The 20,958-nt window shown below is 35.0% G+C and overlaps 2 protein-coding genes and 1 long non-coding RNA gene across 3 annotated transcripts; 1 reads left to right on the forward strand and 2 right to left on the reverse strand.

Annotated features, from left to right (window-relative positions):
- Positions 1-935: 935 nt before the first annotated feature.
- LOC136815457 (uncharacterized) lies at positions 936-3,500 on the reverse strand. Its single transcript, XR_010847717.1, has 3 exons — positions 3,449-3,500; positions 2,795-3,019; positions 936-1,613 (listed from the first exon to the last, which is right to left on the reverse strand). It is a non-coding gene; the product is annotated as an uncharacterized lncRNA (long non-coding RNA).
- Positions 3,501-4,306: 806 nt separating this feature from the next.
- LOC136815458 (chymotrypsinogen B-like) lies at positions 4,307-6,649 on the reverse strand. Its single transcript, XM_067071911.1, has 4 exons — positions 6,224-6,649; positions 5,811-6,046; positions 5,274-5,381; positions 4,307-4,547 (listed from the first exon to the last, which is right to left on the reverse strand). The coding sequence occupies exons 1-4, from the start codon at positions 6,525-6,527 to the stop codon at positions 4,332-4,334; spliced, it is 864 nt and encodes a 287-aa protein (XP_066928012.1). The 5' UTR covers positions 6,528-6,649; the 3' UTR covers positions 4,307-4,331.
- Positions 6,650-11,813: 5,164 nt separating this feature from the next.
- LOC136815376 (uncharacterized) lies at positions 11,814-16,813 on the forward strand. Its single transcript, XM_067071815.1, has 5 exons — positions 11,814-11,900; positions 12,590-12,624; positions 13,583-13,979; positions 15,560-15,871; positions 16,325-16,813. The coding sequence occupies exons 1-4, from the start codon at positions 11,840-11,842 to the stop codon at positions 15,769-15,771; spliced, it is 705 nt and encodes a 234-aa protein (XP_066927916.1). The 5' UTR covers positions 11,814-11,839; the 3' UTR covers positions 15,772-15,871; positions 16,325-16,813.
- Positions 16,814-20,958: the final 4,145 nt, after the last annotated feature.

Here is a 20,958-nt window from a genome sequence, read left to right on the forward strand (position 1 = left end):
TAAACAAAGTCTCTGTCTCTCTCTGGAGATTATAACCCTTCACTTCACTACAGAGTACAGAGGGTCAAAATATTACAAAATTTATATAGCATAATTATTGAACGGTCATAAAATAGAACTACAAAAAGCACAATGAAATATCGCTTGAAATAGGTATTTCATCAGGGGGGGGGGTCGTTAGTAAAATCTCAGACATATATGAGTAGTAAAAGGATTTTTACATACCACCACCCAGACTCTTGGAAGAGGCATTTTACTATCCTTGTAGTAAAACTTGACCACCACCGTAGTAAACGTCATTATGTCATTATTAAGAGTATATTTTCCGTCTCAAAATGCAATAAAATTCAATAAAATATTTGGACTATCTATCTTCTTGCGTTAAATTTTTTGTCTGATTTTAGAGTAAAAATCCTTGTTAGATAAGTATAAAACCTGTTTTGAAGCTTGAAATAGCCTGAACTTGGGAAATTTATTGAATAACTTAAATTTGGTAGCGATTTTATAGTGGCTAGTGGAAAAAGATTTTTGACGTGGACTAAAGTCCTGTTTTGATAAGTTTTGAAGAAATCCATCAGATTTTCTTATTCTTAGGTATCATGACTCTTGTCGAGGCCCCTACCAGTCTTACCTTTACAAAATCTAATTTTCATCAAAACAGAGAAAATCTGAAAGGGGGTTTTGGATAAATTGGACAAATGATTTGAAAACATTGATTCAGCTTTTAAGAAGTTCAAACTCAAAGAAGGAAAACGTTGATAGTGTCGAAACAGTCTAACACAGAGGATTTATATTTAAAACAAAACTTGGTTCGATGGGTGATGTAATGGGATTTCTGAGCCCTCCATCTGAACTTACTAAATTTCATGATCAGATAGAGTACATATTAAAGCAAAAGGGAGACGAGTGTAGAATGAACTTTGAGACAAAGTTAGTTCCCTACAAAAATAATTTTTAACATAACCAGCTCCTAAAGATACAAAAAGAAATGTTACACTTACATTGTGAAAATAAATCGATGAAAAGGTTGAAATAACTTCACTTGTCTACTTACAAAGTAAAGAAAATTTGACCTCTATATATAAAGGTCGCTACTTCTAAAATAAATATTAATTGCCTGATTACATGATGGGTTGGGGTTAATGGCGTTAGCCTTAGCATATCAAAATAACAAAGTCGTAAAATAAAACATAAAGAAGACTTAACAGGAAGGTAATTAATAAAAAGGGGGTTTAAAAGTAGTTGAAGGGGTCAAACAAAAGGGGAAATGGAGAAGGGGATAAATGGCTTCCTGAGATTATATAACCTCGGGTGTCTGCACGAATCCAAGAGTTAATTTGGTAGTGGGTTCAGAATTTTATTGAAACACGACACTCTTTAATTTTATGTTTCAAGCTCGTTTGGAAATACGTAACATGTGGTTCCGATATATGTATAACCTTTCTTAATTTGACCAGATTCAGTGCTACCAATTTCGTTTGCACTAGTTGTGTAGAAACTATCCTTAACTAGTTTATGGTAGTAATGGTATAACGGTATTGTTCCGGTTTTCTGCACAGGATAACAATAGCCAGTAATTCCCTGGCTTACAAAGCCGTGATTCCCAACCGTTCCTGAAATAGAATATTTAGTTTTATTCATATATCATATATAAAGGGAGAATGAACATGATTACCCAAATCTGGACTTTCTTCGAAATAAAACCAGTGACTCAAACCAAAATCTCTTCTATATTTGGACTCAAAAGCTATTTTTTCTTCCGTAATTCCAACAAAATTCCACTTTAAACTCTCAAGTGGCCTATGACAAACTTCTAAAGTCTATTCACGATAAGTGTGCACTCTTTTTTCTTTTACCTATAACTTTTGAACGAATTCTTCAATCTTTATAAATTTGGTATCATCGGAAAGATATTAATGAGTGGAACAATTTGAAATAAAAAAATATTTAAAAAAATTCTAAAAATGAAAATGAAAAAGAGCGAAAAAAATGAAGATCTAGTAGAAAAGTGCTATAGCTATCATTTTCACTGAAGTAAATCTTTGATCATCGAACGTTATCACTGTGAAAAAATATTTCAAAAATAATTATTCTGTCAAAAGATCTCAAACAAAGTTTTAAGCTGATTGACGTCTAAAAACGCTGTTTTCTGCTGTTTTTTGCTGCTTTTTGGGGTCAATCACTTATCAACTTTATATCATAACTTTATATTGAATAAATATTTTAATGAAATTTTTTCACAGTGATGAGCTTCTAAGATAAAAAAAATCTCTCCAGTGAAAATGAAAGTTATAGCATTTATCTACAAGATCTTCATTTCTTTCTTCTTCATTTTTAGAATTTTTTTAAATATTTTTTTATTTCAAATTGTTCCAATCACTAATATCTTTCCGATGATACCAAATTTATAAAGATTGAAGAATTCCTTCAAAAGTTATAGTAAATGAAAAAAGAGTGCGCACTTATCGTGAATAGACTTACCTTAAGCGAAGAAATTTTGGCGGAAAGAAATCTAAATTTATAGGTCATTCACCAAAATAAATTCTCGCCAAATTTAATTTTCTTTCAATTCAGTCTCTATTTCTCATAAAAACACTTTTTTTCCCTCTTTTTTCAGCTAAAATATTGAACAAAAATGGGTATCGTTCACCAAAATTAATTCCACCAAATTGAACCAAAATTGAGGGGGTGTCGAAAAGGTTTGTTGACACGAGGCTTTAATGACAACAACAGACATTGTCTATCGTCAGATCTTTAAATTTCTCAACGTTAGATGTAGACACTTGAAACTAACCTGGAATTGCAGTTCCAACTTCAGTGATATTTGTGGTGTAGAAATGATTAAAATTTAATGCATGGTAGTAACGATATAACGCCACACTTCCATCATTTTGTGATTTCAAAATTTTACATGGGACACCTTCATAGTTCCAGTCACTGTTTCCGTATCTTAATTCGATCCAGTTTGTGGTGTAGAAATGATCATATAACTTTGGATTATAGTAGCGGTATAATGATACTGGAGAAAAAATAAAAGATTGATTTATAAGACCGCTAGAAGAGGTTACAACAATTTGATAACAGGTTTTTTCATAGCTTTTCGAAAGCGTTGACAACGACGAGTTACGAAAGTTTCTTATCCATAAACGAACATGCTTAATTGGATAATCTCTATTCGGCAGAAACGTCCCTCATCCACGATTTTAAAATCGGAAATTAAGAAAAAATCAAATTCTTAAAGACTAAAGAGTGGCTCCAAAATTGTCCGAATTGGAGCCAGTACTGTTCGAAATAAGACGTGCTAGATTATGATATGTCTGTCAAAAACTAGAGTGTCTAATAATCGTAGACGTCTAATGCAGAAATTTTTTTCTAGGCCATACCTAGTATAATCTCGCTTATAGGTGAGAAAAAATAAATTAAAAATAAAAACAGGTTAAACTTTTACCTTTACCACTTTCAATCGCCGGTACACTGAAATAAAAAAATTTAAAAGGTTTAATCCTTTATAATCTCCTATCAAAGATCAGTTTTGATCCCCTTCCCGCTTGAAAGAATTGGCAAAAAAATATCCCTTGGCAATGGTGTTCTAAATCTATGGGCCTAGCAAACGTGAATTCAAGTCAGATCGGAGGGCTGTATTGTTGCGTAAAGATAGGAGTAAAAAAGGGGTTTTCTTTGTTTTTGGAAGGGTTATGCGACAAACATATGCGATTAGAGAAAGAAAGGAAATTGTATCAATAATATAAATTGACAAATTTAAATAAAAAAAGAATACAATAACAAAACACTTCATTTTCTTTTTCACTTTCAATTCAAACATCCCTGTGTCACAGACCCGCGGGACCCTAGCCCTACTGGAAAATTGACTTTAATTTCATCCCTAATTCGAAATTAATGTTTAAAATTGTACTCCAAACCATCCCACTCCATTTTTTATCCTGGAACAAGAGACTTTTTATTTCAACAGGAAGTTTTATCCCATTGAGGAAAAAGTCCACTAGGGCTGTGAACAGGGTTGTAGTTCTCTAGGCCGTTATTTAGAACGTCGTGCTTTCCGGCTAATGATTCTGATCAAGTCACCGGGACATGGGTTGTATTGTTGAGGGTGATGGCTGCCTTCAAATACTTTTGAAAAATAACTAAACATTTTTTTACCTTATTTCCTTTACATTTTATTTAGTGACTTTTAATGTTTAAATCCCAACCCTTTGTAGCCATACCATCTAAAACACATTTTTGGGACCCCAATCCATTCGTATGAATGTGTGTGATTGTCATTGGTTTCCCAAAATTTCTATTGCCTTCAATTCCCGCTGGGTGTGATATCCTCATATTTTATCTTTAGAACTTTTTCGAAATATTCCTGATAAAAAGTAACCTTTTTTCGATTTCAATTCTTCTTGAAGCCATTCGCGTAATGTTGAAACATTAGCAAACACCTCAGGAAAACCATGTCTGCATTTTGTGCCCCAACTTACAACTCCAGCCAAATAAAATTGTTGGTTTTGTTTCACATCTACCACAAGAGGACCTCCACCATCTCCCTTTAATGTGAACGTAAAAGTAAACGTTATACCTACTCCGGGTGCCTAATGATCGGGGGGCGTGGTAAAACGGGGAGGGGTGGAAAAAATAAAAACTTAATAGCAGGGGTGGGTGGAATGAAAATGTCCTGGCTCAGGCATTTTAAGGTCCAAATTTTCCGTAATTTTTAAACACCAATAGCACTCGCCAAGAGGTGTTCATTCATACCTTTTTGGAAGCGTATTAGGGTGTAGAATATAAGTGCTGTTCGATAATTGTTTTGTTTGCCTAAATAAAGATATATGGATAAATAATGCAAAACATGTAAAAATGCTGACGTCAGCAAACTATTTTTTAAATAACTTTTGACTGTTTAAAGCCTTAAAATGCCTGAGGGGTTGAAATACAACATAATTAGGACAAAAGAGAGAACTTTCAAAGACCTTTTCCCAAAAATTAATAAGCGGGGGGGGGGGTCGGATTAAGAATGTCCTGGGTGGAAAAATTATCACCGGGGGTATGGCTATTAGGTACCCGAGAGTATTTTCCACTAGTTATAGGCAATATATTCCTTAACAAGGGACGTTTTGGACACAATTAATTATCACTCAAACAAAATCAATGAAAAGAATTTAGCTTCTTTTGACAAGACAGGCAATGGCCAGCATGGTCTAGCACTTATCCCCTATTTATTTAAAAATCAATTATGAGTGATTCTTATATCATTTCCGCTGGCTTTCACTTACCAGACAACCTTCTCTACCACCTGCAGGATGTTTTGCACATAACATTCTTGGTGTAACTTCTTTATTACCGTAAATTTGATTGCATACATCGTTTGAACTAATACTGATCTGTAACAGAAGAAAATTGCTTTGGTCTCACAATGAATCCGTTACATGGAAAGATTCTTTATTTTCTTTTTGTCTTATACAAACACATTAAAAAGGTTACCCGGTTATTCCCAAATATATATACCAATACAATAATCAATAAAACAAATTGAGATCGAAAGAAATTAAAACTAGAGAAAATTTAAAAAATATTTCTATGATATTTTCGACACTTATTTTAATCGGATTAATTTTCGCAAATTTTTATAATTTTTGCATAAATAGAACTCGCAAAATTGCGCGAGATCGCAGACACGCAAAATTAAATCCACGCGAAATTTTTGCAATTGGATTTTCAACGTAAAATACACTCTAAATGTGTTACTTTTGACGTTTCAAGAGCCACTTTCACGAAAAGTTTTAAAGAAAGAATCAAAACATTTATTTTACCTCGCCTTTTTGAAGGTTTTCTGGTCCACCGCATTTCAATAAACCCCAACCAGAAACTTCAGATTTGGTTGCTGCAGCCAGTTTGGTTCCACTGTTGATAATGCAAGCAGGCCTGACATAGTCTGTGTAAGTAGCAGGCTTATCCAGTTGAACCAGTGCAATATCGTAATCATTTGTCACTTTACTGTAACTTGGATGGGGTCTGACAAATTTGACCCGAAAGTATTGTCTTGATTCTAGAAGGATAACGGATGATGAATCTTAATAGTGTTTCTCTGTTCAATTGGTCTTTTAGCGGATCGCTTACTTATAATCAACTGATACAGGAATGAGAATATCTGTGTACAATCTAACCTCTTCAGACGAAAATTTATAATCAAAATGAAAGAAAGGAGCTATTTCAGCTGTTTTACCTTCAACACTTAGGCCAATATAATTTGCACCAAGGACAACATGATCACCAACAGTAATGTTGCAATGAGCAGCTGAAACTAACCATTCGTTGCTGATCAAAGTGGCTCCACAATCTGGTAAGCCATTGAAGTTGCTGATAACGGTTTTCTTGACTGCTGCTTGCCATGGAAAATATCCTGGGCTAACATAGTTAGAACTTTCCATTGTACGTTTCTTGATCGGCTTTCCGCAAATTGTAAAGTTGTTGAAAAATTGATCAGCATTAACTACGCTTACAAGTATTAATATTTGTAACAGCTTCATTATTGCGGTTTGTCCAATCTTCGTGTTCACAATATTGAATGAATCCAGTCCGTATTTGACAAAGTCTGTTTCGATGATTTAATCGTCAGAGTATTGCAGTTTTTGAAGTTTCAAAGAGAGTTAGTTGAAACCTGCAATTACTGCCCCTTTTATACCTGCGATACCAACTAAGGTCCTATTAAAACAATACATAAAATCAAATTAATAAAACAAATAAGCTCAAAATTTTTTCTGGATTTTACAAGTACTTTCGAAATATCTTTTGAGTAATCTCAAGCTCATAAAAGCATCTTTTAAAGAAAATTCATGAATCTAGGAAACGAAACTTAAAAGCATATACATCATTGAAAATTCTGAGAAAACTTGCGATTTGCCGACTTGCCATTTTATTTATTGAAACATCTGCTGGATATCGCATTTACAAGAACCCTACCGTTGAGCCGCAACTTGTATACAGTGGAACCTCTAACTAGCGGACACCATCGGGGAAAGGGGTTAGTGTCCGCTAATTAGAAGTGTCCGCCTATTAGAAACTTTTGATCTCGGAGCTCCAATTTTGAAATTAGGCCATCCCAGGGTGTCGAAAATACAAAGTTGGGGTCTAAAGTACTTATCTGCAGACACTAGGCCATAGAAGAACAAGAAAAAGGTTATTAAAACGCAACAAATAAGTTTTTAACAAATAAAAGGAAATCTAGAAATATAACACCAAAATTGAAAATACAATTCGTTGAATGGGTCAAGGGAAAACTGGAAATTTGAATAATAAGACTAATAAGTGCTTGAAATAAAAATATCTAAAATTTTTTTTCGATTTTGGACGTCTGTGACCCGTTTGATATTCAATGTCCGCTAATTGGAGAGCTAAAATAGGGGTTTTGGCCATTTCGTGCGAAAAAATTTGTCCGCTAATCAGAGGGTCCGCTAATTGAGTGTCCACCTTTTAGAAACTTTTTTATGAGGATTTGACTAGGGAACGGCCGGGGAAAATTAAATTGTCCGCTAATCAGAGGTGTCCGCCTTTTAGAGTGTCCGTTAATTAGAGGCTTTACTGTATTGCAAATCACATCATATTTTACATTCCCTTGTCAAACACGTCCCTTGTTGCGGTAATTAAGGAAATTCCGTCTTTTTAGATTTAATAGTCTTTATTTAAGTTTAATCTCGACTTTGCAAGTAAGGTATAACTTCCCATAAACAGCTTAGCTTTTTCTAAGATAAGAGATGTTCTATGGCAAAAGATTGACTCAATGTTGTTATATGCAAAAAAATATCCAATGATGAGAAAAATACCTTAAAATTTCATCCCCACTACTCTTTTGTGCTTAATATTGTAGGGGGCGTCACTTTTTAATTTTTCGGAAAAAAATCACCCCAATAGCATTTTATGATTACATCTCCCCCTTTTATGAAATTTTCCTAAAAAAGTGCCAAAATCTTCATTTCCCTAGGGTTTTTTGGGAAAATCACCCAAAATCATATAACATTGGCCCCTCATTTTATGGAATTTTTCCCAGAGTACCAATCCCACTATGCTTATTCCACCCCCTATACAATTAAGCACATTACATTTTGTATTAGTGTTGTCATTTCTTTCTACAAACACATACAAAAAATGGTCAGTTGTGTAAATGCTCACACATGCCCATCACCAATCTTGCCTATGTGCAGCCCCATATGCCCTATGATTTTTTCAGACTTTATACTGCCATCGATTCTGGGCTAAATCATATCAGAAACACTGACAAAAAAATTCAAATATCTGCTCCTTATGTACTAGCTGGGGTAATTTTTTTTGATTGTAGAAGATCCTCCGATTTCCAGTCTTCCAGGGCACCTTACGAGTCTGGTAAATGACGTGCCCTACGTGCCGTCGTGCCCTCATTTTTTGACGTGCTTTCGTGCCCTACGTGTCTGATGTGCCTTCGTGCTCGCGTGCCTTATGTGTCCAACGTTCCTACGAGCAATATGGGCGATTTTGGAGGGCACGTAGACACGTAAGCACGCAAGCACGTGAGCACGAGCGTGAGCATTTTGCGAAGTAGACTTCTGTACGTTGAATCAAGCTTATCAAATTGCGCTGCGGTCAGATTCCAATTTTGACAAGAGTACGTTAGTCTACTTCTAACAAAGGAGTTAAAAAATTTAACTCTTGTAGATGGATGAATTCCATGATTCTGATGGAGGTTTGTCATACTTGCGAATTTTCCAAGTGCCATCTGAATGTGATAGTTGATTTCAATGTCTCCGGTATTAGGCGTATTTGGAGAGATGGGCGAACCAAGATATTTGAACTGGCCTGAATTTTTCAACGGGAAATACGCGAATATCAATGATGCTATCAGGATAGTTTGTCTCGAGGTAGCAGTGATTGAGAATCATCGTCTCGGTTTTGGTTTCGTTCATTCGAAGACCAAATTTAACGATTATATTGTCTAGCAGTGTTGACGCTGATTGTAGAGATGAAAGATTAGTCAAGAAAAGTATCAGGTCGTCTGGGTACCCACACCATGGGAGTGATGATTCACCTGATAGCTTCTCGCTCTCATTTCGCATTCGAAGTCGTTCTGCTCTAGAGATCGATCTTGGATTGATTCGATACTTATGTTTAAAGAAACTAACCTCGTCAGTAAAGTTACATTTTTTAATAAAAACTCGCATGACGTAGTCAATGTAGAGGTTGAACAACAGAGGACTCTCAGGTCCTCCTTGACGAACACCTGATGATACATGGAATGAAGTGTTCGCTTCATGGAAGGTCAAGAATGTTTTACTGTATAACTTCTCTAAGATATCGAATAGTTTTAGGTCAGCATTATCAGGAAAGCGAATTTTGATTGATTGAAATAGCCAGTCTCTGGGTATATGGTCAAATGCAGCCGTTAAATCAACAAACAGTAAGTAGAGTGGTTGCGCTATTCGATTGGATATTTGTTGTGTTCTTTTGATAGTGAAAATTCCGTCTGTTGTACATCTGTTTTTTCTAAATCCGTTTTGTTCATCTGTGATTTGTGCCTCATACCACGGTCTGATTCGATCCAGTATGATATTTATCATCAATTTACATACAGTCGAGCCAATGCTGATTCCCCGATATTTGGTTGGGTCGGATTTGGAACCTTTCCCTTTCCAAAGCGTTTTCAATCTCGAATTTCCCCAGGCGCTTGGTAGATCCAGATTAGACCTAAGATTTTCTACCAATTTATGGATACTAGGAGCATAATCGGGTGCTCGCATTTTTTAAGGATTTCAGGGTCAATGTCATTGCTAACCTTGTCTGGTTTTAGTTGAAGAAGGTGCTTTTGAATTTCCTCGATGGACGGAGTGTCAGTGTCTATAGGGATGTTGGTGGAAATGTTACGAAGCTCATTTATAAAATCTGGCACGTTAGTCGAGAGTTCTTCAGGGATTATGAGATTATCACGGCTAGGATTGAAATGTTTTTGGAAGTGTTTTAGAAGTTTTCTGGGGGGCATTTTGCAGTTGTGCTTCTAAGGGTTGTCTCTTGGTTTTTAGCCCTCGAAAAGAGTTTGTCGAGTTCTCTATTGATGGCAAATTGATTGATCTTTTCAGCTTCTGATTTATAATACTGATTTCTGAGATGTTTTGATCGTAATCGTATCCTCTTTCTAATAGTAAATAGTCCCTTACTATTGTTACGAAGAGTTAATTCATCTTTCAATCCGTACAGACCAATTCAATTCCTCATCATCATGCGGGCACGAAAGCACGTCAAAAAAATGAAGGCACATGGGCACGTCATTTAGTAGACTCTTTTTTATCAATAACAGCTCAAATCATTAATACAGCAGACCCCCTGGTGCTTTTCCAGTTCAGGTCTGGCGGAAGCAGGGGAGACTTGGGACTTCAGCCTCCCCACTTTCGAGCAAATAATGAGATTTTTTTTCTCGAATTCCTATCGAATTTCATCTCATTTTGATCCTTCAGCCTCCCCATTTTAACGGTTGTTCTGCCGAGCCTGCAATCAGACAGAGATGAAACTATCTAAAACAGAACTGATAATGAAATTAGATTTCCTAGAATAAATTATTCCAATTTGAGTATGCCTCAGGATAAACAGCTATTTTAGTATTGATTTTTTATATTTCCCTGTTATGAACATTTCCCTGATCGCATGGGTATGTAAAAATGCTTAATAAAGCGTTCTTTCTTTCTAAAAATCATAAATTAAGGAAACGAAACTCAGAAATTCATCAGATCTTCAAGAATTAAGTTTATCTATTTAACATCAATATATGATATTTAATTATTTACACATTTGATGTGTTTATGATAATTGCATACAATTATAACTAAAACAATGGATGTAGAAGCTTTCGTAATCGTCTTATCGGCAGTCGTAATAAAACTTTCATTGGTAAGAGAGGTTTAAAAATCAAATAGAAGAAAACGTCAAGATGATTAGCGAAATGGTTAAGCCTTTCCTTTGCATCTTCCGTCCTTCCTTGAGAAATATCCGTTTTGGTAGAAACAGCACATAAAATCGGTAAAACACTTCTTAATTTTGCTGTTTGAAAAGCCTAAAAGCCGGCCGAAGTTGGATACTGACTATAGAAGATATGTTTTCCACGAAGTGGGGAACACTCCGTAAGGATCAACCGTTTTCATCAATACAAACTAGGCTACACGCATCCTCTGATATGTTTTGATATCCCCTATGGATACGCAACGTGTATAAAATTCCCGTCCGAGAACTACCCCCGTCTTTGTGCTTTTGAGTTTTAAAAACTTAATCAGTTTTAAGTTTAATATGAGAGGTCTTTGAATTTCATTAAATTGGAATAAAATTGGAATGGCTAAAGGCTAATACATCGTCGGATTCATTGCTTTTTTTATTTCTTGTTCTATCTATCTTAAAGAAGACTCTGAGACTTTTGTTTTAGGGTGCTATTTTTTATATCTAAAACAAATGTAGATAGTACACCGGTCCCCGTAAACGAGGCCCCCATCGGTGGGCGTCATGGCGTGATGAAGGGTTTATCGTGGTGCAATGGCGTGAAATTTAAAAAATATGGCTTGATGGCGTGAAAATGAAGGGCTGGCGTGATCAAAAAATTTTTCTTTTTCAACATTGCATGTTGCACATATTCAACATTGTATGTTGCACATATTCAACATTGCATGTTTCACATAATTTTCAAAATTACCTAATTCAACATTAAACATTTATCCTTTCTATCTAATATTTAATGTTTAAAAATGACATATTTGACAAATAAGGCAGAATTGATATTGTGAAATGCTTTGAAAAACTATCTTTTAATTAAGATTGAATAGTGTTCGATGTAAAGATGAAGACGTTTAAAGAAGGGATCGTTATATATCTTTCGCTGGAGCTTTTCCTGCTCTTTGGTAAGGTTCGTTCTTGTAGAATCCTAGGTTTTGTTGCTCTAAAGATTAATTTTTACGTTCTCGTTCTAGAGAAAGTCGAATAGCACCCTTTCTCACAGACCCGGTAAGATTTTTTAAACCAGTGGAGATAAAGATAACGGACTGAAACTCGATAGGGATTCCAATTCTTTTGTTTTTAAGTCAAGAAAACCAGTGGGGATGGGAAAAATAGTATATACTTTGCATTGAGGTTTGGTTTATTAAATTATTTTCAGTGGGGACAAAAATTGGAGTATAATTTTCCAGAGGGGGTGACGGGGCTCCAGTGCGTCTGTGAGAAGGGGGTGTCGAAAAGGTTTGTTCACACGAGGCATTAAATTAGGTTTATATTCTCAAATTGGTAGACATTGACTCAATTTTGATATGTCGCACAAACCCTTGTCGAGGGGTCCTAGATTCCACAATTCCGTCAAACCATAATTATTCAACACAATTCATAAATCTGAAGGGCCCTGAAGTAAAAATCACACAATTGTCAATTTGCAAAACTGAAAAATAATTTTTTCATCATGAAGAAAACTAAAGTTTTTTGATTACCTTGCTTCATCAATCATGGCCGAACCGAAAGAAAGGTAAATGTTATTGCAGCATTTCAGAGATTTCCTAAAGTACACTTTCATTCTAAGATAAATAAATTCTATATTTTGCAGCGCCAAGCATCAATGGAAACATCCTTACCAAGCCGGTAGGTCTTTCTTGTTTTTCTGAAAAATTTCGAATTAAGTTTAATCTAATTTCACGATTAAGTTCATCTGGGCGATATACTAAAGTATCATTATCTCTCATATGAGATCCTTAACCTTAACTGGAGATTCTCAGGTTCTCAAACTAAAAGCAAAACGCAAATTAGAAACTTATTTTTAGTTTTAATATTCTTTTTGGTCAAAGTGTATTAGACCTTTACAACTTTCAATAATCCCACAGATTCCATCAATGAGGTAGTCCCAAGGGACCTTCAATTCACGCAACCACGTAACTTTTTCTTCTAAATTCACGCATTTGCACATTTCTTTTTTTGAAGTACACAGGTTGCAAAATTAAAGTCTGAAGACAAATCACGCTTTTACTCGAAACTTTTATGTACTTGCTACCCATAACATTTTTTTCTGATTGGTTTGAATTTATTGACAGTAATAAAGTTATCAGCTGTAAGTTGTAAAGCAAGTAACATGGGAATAAAATCACGTGAACTTTTTCGAGTAATCACATGTTTTGACTGCATTGTTATAATTTTGTAACCCGTGTATTCACGCAGTTTTTGTTCACGCAAGGCTTTCCATTCACGCATTCACGCAGCTTTTTTAAAGCAAAGCGCTGGCAGCCATTAATTATCCTTTAATCAATAACGTTAGAGACTTTGTTTGAAAAATCTGAGCACTTGTTTACGCCTATACACCTTTTCGACCGTATTCGCGCGGTCAGACGCGTGCCACTTTTATCTCACTACACTCGATCCAATCCTTTTTTGACACATTTTTCTATTGTCTATAGGTGCGAAAAAAGGACTGGGACGGTTTTAGTGGGGTAAAGTGGACAAAAAATGCGCGGCAATTTGGCGGCTATGGTCGAAAAGGTGTATTAAAGAAAGTGGTTGTATTTTAATTTTGGTTATACAAATATTCTATGGTACAATTGATTTTCAGTCTATCTTTGGGGGAACGGATTATGACGTTGTGATCGATCCATTATGTAGTATCGATAGCAATGGTGTTATTGATGGCAAAATCAGTCCTCAAACAGACATCATCAAAGATGACTCATCTTGTATCTTCAAATTCTATGCAAATCCAAATCGTGAAGTTACTCCAGTCCAAAAAGGTGGTGATGAAAATGTCTACATCAAAGCCAACGAGACTTTTATTTTCACAAGGAGTAGTGTTTTAAATGGACAAGATAAAGGACGCGCTGAGATGAATTTTTGCTTCACTAAAGCAAGCTCACCAAAGATTTCTGAATTCAATTCATACCAACTAGCGTACTTAGCACACACCAAACGTATCGTTGATTATTGTGATAACGCGGTACATACTACGTCAAAAGGTAAATTTTAACCTTCTCAGCTCCCAAAGGCCCTGATCAATCTTTGACGGCTTATATCTCGCGAAGTTTTCCGGATCTCCCGTAGCTACTATTTGAAAAGTCAGAATATTTTGATGATTATAAGTTAGTTTTGGGCTCGTGGCGTAATATAAATAAGGGCTGGTGTTAAAAGGGCCTACGTAAAAAGGACCAAGATTATGCAATTTTAACCTAAAAGCGGCGCTAGTTTTTTATCATTATTTCTAAAGTTAAAGGATTTTAGGTATGACTCGAAGACGAAAATTATCCATTGTTTTACTCCATATTTATAACTTCATTGAAATATTTAATATATTTAAAAATCAGTGATTTTCGATGGAATTTTCAACAGTTTACTACTGAAAAATGACATGATAATAAGTAAGTTTTGAGCCGGCTAAAGTAAGACGTTGCTTTAAAAATTCTTACATATTTTAAAGGGTTAAGAAAGAAATTAGGCAATGGAGGCTGATATCATGCCCTAGAAACTGCCGGACCCTCATTGAAGGTGACGAGGTTTTGTACTCTTAGCTGCCTAGTAAAAAACGGGGCAGTTGGAAAGATCTCTAAATTTTGATAAACAGGGGGACCTAACTGCCGGGGGATTGAAAATTGTACCTATAGATAAGGGAGGAGATGGAGTTTTTACGAGCTCTTATTTGATTTAGTTGGTCGTTAACCAGTAATAAAACAATTTTTTTTTTTTTTTAAAGAACGTGCCATTTTTATTACTTCAAATTATTAAAGTATTTTATAAAAACTCCATCTCATCTGATAACCTGATAGAGGCTGCGTTTAGACCAGCCTGGCATTTGTAATTGCTTGCAGTATTCTTTTGAATTCTATTGTTCCGCGCAATTGCTCGGTTTGTCAAATGCCTCATGATGCCAGCGTGTTGGCATTTCGTTAGCATTTGAAATGCCATTTTGAGCAAATGAATCCCCTTTTCTGGCATTTCAAATCAAACAAAGGAACCAAAACAAAGAGAAAAATGACATTTTTGATTTTTTAAAGTATTTGCACGTTTTTTATTCAGTTCTTTCTATAGATTGTAAAATTTGCAAGATTTGCCGTAGCCTAGCCCTACGGCAAAAAGTCTCAGTCTTAATGACAGCAGTTTTTGAGAAATTCCATGCTTTTCATTGTTTGATCTGTCAAAGTTGAACTTGAGGGAATCACCTTTTCAGTAATGACTTCAGTAAAGACGATTCCTTAAATGCCATGACAGAAATACAATGGAAAAGCTATTAAAATCGAATCCTTCATGAGCAAATGCCAAATTACAAATGCCAGTTGGTCTAAACGCAGCCAGATACCCCAAAAATAAAGTATTATAGACAAGGCTTATTAGAACAAAATAAGGGACTGTCTTTTGACAGCTGAAAATATTTTCAAAAGTCAATAAACGGTGGGGAGTCCTAATAAGGTCTTGGGGTTGAAAAATCGAAAAATTAACAAAAGGGGGACCGCCGTTTAGGCACCTTAGAGTGACTTCGTTTCTTACTGTAAAAAGCGTTAACTTTATATAGATTTTGTACAGAGCTTTACATTGATATTACAAGGTACAAAAGCAGACTACGGTGCATGGGTATTAATTCCAAATGATACGAAGACTACTAAAGCTAGATCTGTCATTTTTCAATGGCATGGACGACCAAACGGTCTAGTCTATCAAGATTCTAAAGGAGTTGTCGATGAGCTGGATGATGCTTTACCGTTAATCAAGAATAGTAAAACATTTCAGAAAGCAATCAAAGCTTATATGATGATGTAACCAAATCTGGTGGTAAATTTAACCAGGGTGGCTACCCACCGCTTGCTGTCAAAATTGATCAAAATTATTTGGTGATTGTGGCTAGATATGATGATCGAAGGTAAACACTATTTCGTAAAATTTGCTGGCTTTTTTTGGTTTGAAATTTCAATATTCAGAAATGGTTTATATGAAAACTCCCTTCTCACAGACCCAATAGGACCCCAATCCTCACTGCAAATTGTTATGCTATTTTTTCCATCCCCACTGAATTTTATGACTTGAAAACAAAAGAATTGAAATTTCCAGTCATAAGAAAATATGGGAATATCAAACCCCATCGAGTTTCAGTCCGTTATTTCTATCCCCACTGGCTGAAAAAGTCCTACCGGGTCTGTGAGAAAGGGGTGTATATGCATGAGAAATGAAGATTTTTCAAATTTTTGCCTTTTCAAAAGCCAATGTCACTATAAAGTAAGAACAGGTGAGTTCATCAAAAAGTCTAAGGTGAAGGGGAGTAATAAAGATGATCTTTTCAAAATAAGACTACTTAAGAATATTCTGATCGATTTAGGTACAATGTCAAGTCTGTGCGATGCAGTATTCCATTCTCGAAATATCCTGTTAACATTACGAAGAAATGCTTGGATACGAAAAAAGAGAAAATGTACGCCACCACCATCTATCGTGAGCCTTTAGAAGACTGGATTGAACGATGGAACCATTTGAAGTTGATTGTTGATTGGCAGCCTCTTGGTATTAATAGCACAGTTACCATTTTTAAAAATCATGAAAAGGTCAAAAGATGGAAAGGTCTTCTTGGCCGGAATGATCGCAATGGGTGTTATATGAAATATGGCGTTTATGCCAGCAAAAAATACGAAGATTTTAAGCTGATGGTCGCCGATGCATATTCTGATGTCGATAATTAAGTCACTGGTGGTGCTGGATAGTGGCGAACTTTCTCAGTCAATTTTTTAGAATTGAAATACACGAGTTTGAAATCATTATATTATATTATTTTCATCTTTATTTGGTAAATAGAATTGCGTTTTATAGTCAACCTAGCCAGTAACTTTAGTATAATTGGGCGCGTTTACACTGGTAGGTTTCCTTGATTAAACCCATCAAAGTGAAACAAAGAGGTTTGTGATTGATGAAAAAACTGGTTTATTACAGTTCTTTGTAGGCTCTATTATAACATGTTAATCGATTTTGCTTAAGGCTTCTAATCGGTTGAATTTTTATTGGTATTTCCAAAGAAGCCTGTGATTGGTTGATATTGATATCCATACATCACTCGAAATCCGTAAATATATTTATGGCAATGGTGTTATGGGGGTTTTACTCAATAGCTACATTCGTCTTACCATGAACATAATAGAAATTAGATGGACTGTTAAATTTTTCTTTGTCTTTAAAGTTGCATTGAAATTCTTTTCAAATCGGCTTTCTTTATTATCGAATCATTGTCAGCAAGACAAGCTGAATTCACTGGAAGTTTTTTATAATTTTCGAAAATACATGACAACGATAACAGTGAACTGTTATCAGATAGAATAATATCTCACTTTGGCTACTTCATCATCTATTCAGATTCCCTTTGTTAAAAGTGATTATTGGTCGTAAAAACAGTTTCTCAAAATCTGATGCGTGGATAGAAATCTCTTTATAAGGGTATGTTTGCACGGTATTTGTTCTCAGTTACGAAATTTTTAGTTTTGGAAAACGATTGATATTTACAAATCTATTTTAGCTTAGAATCTGAAATTTTAGGAGCTGAAATTTAGTGATTCCATCGATTTTAACTAAAAAATTAAAATTAAAAAAAAACAATTTTAGTCTATACGGAAAGAATAACTAATTTAGGTGAAAACTTGACACCCCAATTTCTTTTCTTAGAAGTGCTTTTTCAAATAGTTTTCAACACTGGTGAATCTATAAAATGAGCTGATTTCAAATATGTAATTCTTATCGATTCGATTCTTATTTGCATTGAGGGGACCGAAGTACCCGAAATTTCCAGTTGAAAATATATTCAAATTATGTGCATAATTTTTTGAGAATTCAAAAGAATCCAATCAAGCATGAGAAAATATGCAATTAAAATACGATAAGAACAAAGAAATGACATTATCATTGCACACGTGCAATTGAATTCCCAATGCAACTAAGGGACCCCTTACAGACACGCTTCATTTTGAGGATAAAAGCATGAATTCATTCTATCTGATAATAATTCTATGACGATTCGTTACAATAGAACGAATAAAAGTTAATAGTTTATCTAATTTCTATTACATCTATGGTCTTACACATCAACAACCATTGACTTCAAAGCCCAAAGGACTAGACTCGAGATTCCTGGATGGGAAATAAGTGGTCTCAGAACGTCCGCACGTGGTTTTTACACAAACGCCGGATTTAGGGACCGCAATGATTTTTTCAAATTGTTTTTAGCGCATTGAAACCATGCTCATTGGAAAGAGCATCAAAAAAGAAAAAAAATGAGGGTTCATTCATCAAAATCGGCCAAGCCGTTCTCGAGATATGAAATTTTCTATCTCCTGAAAATGACCTTTTTTTTGGAACGATTTTCGAGGATTTTTGAAAAAATCATGGTTAAATAGGTTTAAAAGTGAAAATCCGGGGGTTATGTCGAAAAATACATTTTTTGCAATAACTTTACTTCTATTAATGCTATAACATTGAAACTTGGCACGAAGGTTCTCAAGACAAAGTTTTAATTTTTTATCAATTTTTTTTTTCGAAATTCTCGTTTGCCGTACGAATGAATCGAAAATATCCTGTATGCCGGAGAGCTGGCAGATTGTCACTCTCCGTGGACTTTGAACTTTCGAATTGTAAACAAACACGCGCTCGACAATTCTGTAGAATTTCTCGAATACCAATAAACTTTGAGCCAAAAAAGACAGCAGAGCGCGGTTGAAAATCTTAATTTTTATTAACAAACAATATGTAAAAAAGGTTGAAATTTCATATTATCTTTGTCTTAATGCCGGGGAGGACAGCTAAAGCCCTCAAAAGTGGCTTTTTCCCAGAAAAAACTGAATAATTTTTTGTAGGATTTGATTGGGTCAATGAGACAAAAAAAACAAACAGCGCTGATCTCTTCCAGTTCCAAAAATGTATAACATCATGGGGGTTTGAGGACGCGCTCACCTGTCTAAATCCAATTTTCTGTTGGTAGGTCGTCTGCCATTCAAAATTTTACAAAATTGCTCATATTTTCATAAAAAATAAAGTAATGGCCACCAAACCTTTACAGGACATTTATTTAATGATAAGAATGCTTCTAAAACTTATCCCATGGTTATAGGTGGTCTAAAACCTAAAAACAACATTTTGGTCGATTCCAACCATTTTACCCCCGTCTTTCGCGGTCCCTACCGGATTAGGCGCATTCTGGATGGGAAATAAATGGCTTCACTTTTTCTTGGCTGGGAAAGGACAGAAATTCTAATCTAGCCCTTTTTAAAGATTCGTTATTCTCCAAGTCATCCGTGTTTGAAATCGCAAAACATTTTATTCAATGCACGCATCTTTTGTTTATGCTTCCTTAATAAAATCTTTTGTTTTAAAGGGTGCTCCTACCCTACCTTTACGCAGAGAAAAGATTCTCAAAACACATTTTGTCAGTCATAATATGTAAATTCTACAATAAAAGATAATTAACAGAAGGAATTTAAATAATACTTTACCAACGGATTTGAAGGTCCTAAATATGATCTATTATTTCAATCAAAGCTGATAATATAGCTTTGCATCGTAGGTAAAGGTCGATTTCAATTCGAATATATCTTAAGAAAGTGTTGTCTTTAAAGAAGCTAATAAAATAGTGAAAGTCGTCTCTGACAACTTCTGTGACCGCTAGTTTAAAACGAATATCGACCATCTTTCCTTTCGACAGCCAATCTCAGTATTTTAAGTAGTTGGGGGTGCAAAATCAGCTAATTAGAATGAAAAGCACTGAGCTTTATATAAACCCTACAGGCAGTTTCTTAAGGGGTTTAAAAAGTTCTGTAATACAAATCAATGTTTGAAAACTCTTAATGGTTGCATGGTTATAATCAATTGTGATAAATGGAATTTGTTTGCAGATTAAATATCTTACCTATTTGCTTGCGAAATTATAACTACGTGAATTTTGAAAAATACTTTGATTCTCTTATGGAGATTCCGGTCGCACACTAAGAAATATGGAAAATCTTACCGTCCAAAACAAAATCTATGACGGGAAAACACATAGTTGTAGCGTTTTAAAACAAGCCATAAAGATATTATTCAAATTACTCGCTTGTCTACTATCACTGGTAGATTTTTGGACGGATTTTTTACTTGGAATTGCCTACGCTAAAACAGGACACAACGTATATGCGGCATTTACGTTCCTATTCACTTTGGTACCGACGGCGTGTGGAGCTTTATACATCATATGTTATCTTCGACGGAAAAGCGAGCTTACTACGGTTGACAAGATTATTTTTGTCAGCTGTTTATTCCTCCAGACGCACTTCGTAGTTCCTATCTGGTTGATTGAGAATATATACAAAAAGAATAGAAAAATAGCTAAAACTGACGAAAGAAAAAGAGAAAGAATTGGAAATGTCTTAACGATGTTTGATGCATTTGAGGCGCTACCACAACTATCACTCCAATTTGCAATTTTGTTCGGTGATCAAGGTTTGCACTTATCTTCAAGTTTTCACGGTTATCTCATCACTGCTCACTGGTGCATGGAAGCTGACAACCCTTATCGAAATAAAAAAAATTGGTTTGAAGATTTGCATGTTCGTTATAAACTTTTCGTGGTTATTACCCTTGGCTGTTACTCTCGGGTTATTCGCTAATAAAATGAGAACGATATCATATGTTGCTACATGTGTCAAAATCTTGATTGCAACTATTTTGAATCTGATCTATTCCAGAAAATCATATGCTGTGAAGAAAACATGGTCCGAATGGGTAAAGAGTATCATTTTCAGTGTATTTGTGCCTTTTTATATGTTTTCAAAAATTGGTGCATATTTGGTGACCATTTTATTGATTTCTCAAGTAATATTAGGTGCATTTACACCAGCGCAATATGAAATTGTGGAAGTCAAAACTTTAACCAATGAAACTATTTCAGTGATAAATTCACCATTTTATTACAATCAAATGTTGATAGACTTGATACATTTCTTT

This window comes from Clytia hemisphaerica, unplaced genomic scaffold (assembly GCF_902728285.1).
Source record: "Clytia hemisphaerica strain Z4C2 unplaced genomic scaffold, Clytia hemisphaerica genome assembly, whole genome shotgun sequence".
In the NCBI taxonomy this organism is placed as follows: domain Eukaryota; kingdom Metazoa; phylum Cnidaria; class Hydrozoa; order Leptothecata; family Clytiidae; genus Clytia; species Clytia hemisphaerica.